The sequence below is a fragment of the Arachis hypogaea genome, chromosome 3 (genome assembly GCF_003086295.3).
Source record: "Arachis hypogaea cultivar Tifrunner chromosome 3, arahy.Tifrunner.gnm2.J5K5, whole genome shotgun sequence".
Taxonomy (NCBI): domain Eukaryota; kingdom Viridiplantae; phylum Streptophyta; class Magnoliopsida; order Fabales; family Fabaceae; genus Arachis; species Arachis hypogaea.
Window position 1 is genome coordinate 25,866,542 of NC_092038.1, and position 3,956 is coordinate 25,870,497.

At 43.5% G+C, this 3,956-nt stretch overlaps 1 protein-coding gene across 1 annotated transcript; it reads left to right on the forward strand.

The window, feature by feature from the left end:
- The first annotated feature begins 273 nt into the window (after positions 1–273).
- LOC112775187 (uncharacterized) lies at positions 274–2,247 on the forward strand. Its single transcript, XM_025818679.1, has one exon. The coding sequence runs from the start codon at positions 274–276 to the stop codon at positions 2,245–2,247; it is 1,974 nt and encodes a 657-aa protein (XP_025674464.1).
- The last annotated feature ends 1,709 nt before the right edge of the window (positions 2,248–3,956 follow it).

Consider the following 3,956-nt stretch of genomic DNA (forward strand, 5'->3'; position numbering starts at 1 on the left):
ATATTCTACCAAGCCAGGTTTTTCAGAGAATACAATATACTGACTTAAGTTTCGGAGTGCCTTTGCAGGTACACTCCCCCCTTTCTCGTTGCTCGTCCTTTCACATCCTTTCACAAGAAAGAAAGCTCGGATTCAAGGATCAGGTGTTCAAGCCTTTGAGGTGATAGCTCCACAAATAACCGATCTATTTCGCAGGCAAGATCAATTGGTGCCCACCGTGGGGCCGAAGAGATACCATTCTTTCTTTTGGTCCCATTGTTTTTGCTCGCACCCATGGCTGACGTACCACCTCCTTCCACATCCAAACTTATGCGAATGGTAACCGAGTTGCAACAAGCCAATCAGCGGATGGCAGATGAAAATCAACTGATGGCCGCTCAAATCGCTGAACTGAACCATGCTCAGATCGAGAACAATAACGCTCGTCGACAACAAACAGAAAATGATGAGCATCATTCTGACCCCTCTCATGTTTCGGAGACCAATCAGGCTGAGGAACCCCAGCTTGAAGACAAAAACGAGGAACCTGACGAACTTATAGGACCTTTCACACCAGAAGTAATGAACTTCAAGCTACCAAAGAGATTCACCTTGCCGCTAACCCTCACACCTTATGATGGCCTCGGAGATCCGAAGAAATTTCTCAAAAAATTCCGATCAATAATGATTGTCAACGGTGCATCTGATATTATTTTATGCCGTTGCTTTCCGAATTATTTAGACGGTCCTACACTTGATTGGTTGTGTGCTTTGCCTGCAGGGTCCATTTCAAGATTCCAACAACTAGCCAAGCTCTTTGAGGAACACTTTGCTGGATTTGCAATTTACCTGCACGATTCGGATTATCTGAATACAATCAAACAAGGACAAAATGAAAGTCTAAAGGATTACATAACTCGCTTCTCCAAGGTCGCCATCAGCATACCAAACCTTCACCCTGAAGTCTACCTTCACGCAATTAAAAGCGGACTCTGGCCCGAAAAGTTCCAAGAAACCATTGCTGTGGCTAAGCCGAAAACTCTTGCCGAGTTCCGCAAAAAGGTGAAAGGTCAAATTGATATTGAAGAACTAAGACAAGCCCGGAAGTCGGAGAAAACACATTTCAAAGATGACGACAAGGTGCCAAACAGTAAGAAAAATTTTAAACTAACTCCTCGGTTTGACTCTTATATGCAGTTCAACACCAAACACAAGGATATCATCAAAAAAATCCCGAATTCGAAGTTAATCAAACCACCAAGGAAGGCTGGTACCTATCAAGATGCTAAGAACGTGGATAAGTCCAAGTATTGTGCATTCTACCAAAAGCACGGCCACACTACCGACGACTGTGTGGTGGCAAAAGACCTCCTGGAAAGACTAGCTCGGCAAGGCCACCTCGACAAATATATCGGAGGACACATGCATAAACGTTCCACAACCAATGACCTAGCCGAACAATCACATCGGGACAAAGAAAAGGCAACACCAAGCACTTATGAAAGGCCCCGAGGTATAATTAACTATATTTCAGGAGGATACGCCAGCGGAGGACATTCAAATTCAGCTAGGAAAAGATCGTACCAAGCAATATGCTCGGTAGACAGCCCAGATGTTGGAACCGACGTCAACACACCACTCCCACAGGTCACATTTACACATGAGGACTTCAATTCTAGTATACAAAACCTAGATGACCTTGTTGTCATCACCCTACAATTGGGAGATTTGTTGGTAAAGAAGGTCCTCCTGGACCCTGGAAGCAGCGCCGACGTTCTCTTCTACTCAACATTTCAAAAAATGAAGTTAAGCAACAATGTTCTGCAGTCAACAGACGGAGACCTAGTCGGTTTCTCGGGTGAGCGAGTTTTGATAATAGGCTCAGTGTGGTTAAACACCACACTAGGTGAACATCCTCTTTCAAAAACATGTGACATTCAATATTTAGTAGTAGTTTGCTTAAGTCCATATAATCTTATACTTGGTCGACCTTTTTTAAACAAGTTCGGCGCAATTGTATCTACAGTTCATCTGTGTGTTAAGTTTCCTCTGCAGGATGACCACGTCGTTATAATACATGGAGACCAAAAGGAAGCGCGACAATGCTACAATATCAGCATGAAATTACAAAATCATTCACAACAACAGATCAACAATGTTGACATTAACAACAACAACTCAGCACTGGCTTCCGAGAAAGACCTTCACCATCTGATGACTTGCAAAAAGTTTATTTTACTGATGACCCTAACAAATTCACCTTTGTAGGAAAATCAGTCAATGAGAACGAGCTGGAAGCCATCACCGCCTTTCTACAACAGCAAGCCGACCTGTTCGCATAGACACCTTCTGACATGCCCGGCATCGACCCACAAGTCATCAGCCATAAGCTAGCAATAAACCCATCTACACGACCTGTACAAAAAAAAAAGAAAACTCGGGGACGAGAAAAGAAGGGCATCACTAGAAGAAACTCAAAAGCTGATCAATGAAAATTTCATTACAGAAATCATATTCACTACATGGCTAGCCAATGTGGTAATGGTAAGAAAACAAAACGGTAAATGGCGCATGTGCGTCGACTTTACTGATTTAAACAAATCATGCCCGAAAGATTCCTATCCCTTACCATCCATAGACTCATTAGTAGATAACGCTTCCGGTTACGCTACCTTAAGTTTTATGGATGCCTACTCGGGCTATAACCAAATTCTCATGCATCCTTCTGATCAAAGTAAAACGGCATTCATTACTGACTTCGGTAATTACTGCTATAAAGTTATGCCATTTGGACTAAAGAACGCAGGAGCAACTTACCAACGTCTCATGGACAAGGTTTTTGCCAAATAGCTCGGCCAAAATATAGAAGTATACGTCGACGACATGGTCGCCAAAACCAAGGTCGGCAATAACTACATCACGGACTTAATAGAAATATTCAGCCAACTACGCAAATACAACAAGCGTCTAAACCCGGAAAAGTGCGCTTTTGCCGTACAAGGTGGTAAGTTTTTGGGTTTTTGTTAACAAGCAGGGGCATTGAGGAAAATCCGGAGAAATGCTGAGAAATCCTGGATATTGCAAGCCCAACAACGGTAAAAGAAGTACAGTGGTGCACGAAATTGTGATCAGTACTTTTCACAAATCAAATAATCCCCGGTAATGAAACCAAAAACTTGGTGTTCAATACCATGGCATAAACACAACTTCGCACAACTAACCAGCAAGTGTACTGGGTCGTCCAAGTAATAAACCTTACGCGAGTAAGGGTCGATCCCACAGAGATTGTTGGTATGAAGCAAGCTATGGTCACCTTGTAAATCTCAGTCAGGCAAACTCAAATGGGTATGGTGATAAACGCATAAAACATAAAGATAAAGATAGAGATACTTATGTAATTCATTGGTAGGAACTTCAGACAAGCGTATGAAGATGCCTTCCCTTCCGTCTCTCTGCTTTCCTACTGTCTTCATCCAATCCTTCTTACTCCTTTCCATAGCAAGCTTAAGCAAGGGTTTCACCGTTGTCAGTGGCTACCTCCCATCCTCTCAGTGGAAATGTTCAACGCACCCTGTCACGGCACGGCTATCCATCTGTCGGTTCTCGATCAGGCCGGAATAGAATCCAGTGATTCTTTTGCGTCTGTCACTAACGCCCCGCCCTCAGGAGTTTGAAGCACGTCACAGTCATTCAATCATTGAATCCTACTCAGAATACCACAGACAAGGTTAGACCTTCCGGATTCTCTTGAATGCCGCCATCAGTTCTAGCCTATACCACGAAGACTCTGATCTCACAGAATGGCTGGCTCGTTTGTCAGGCGAGCACTCGGTTGTCAGGCGATCAACCATGCATCGTGTATCAGGAATCCAAGAGATATTCACCCAATCGAAGGTAGAACGGAGGTGGTTGTCAGTCACACGTTCATAGGTGAGAATGATGATGAGTGTCACGGATCATCACATTCATCAAGTTGA

What these genes read in the sequence shown, in the direction of transcription:
- LOC112775187 (XM_025818679.1), top strand. Translation starts at nt 274, where the DNA reads ATGGCTGACGTACCACCTCCTTCCACATCCAAACTTATGCGAATGGTA.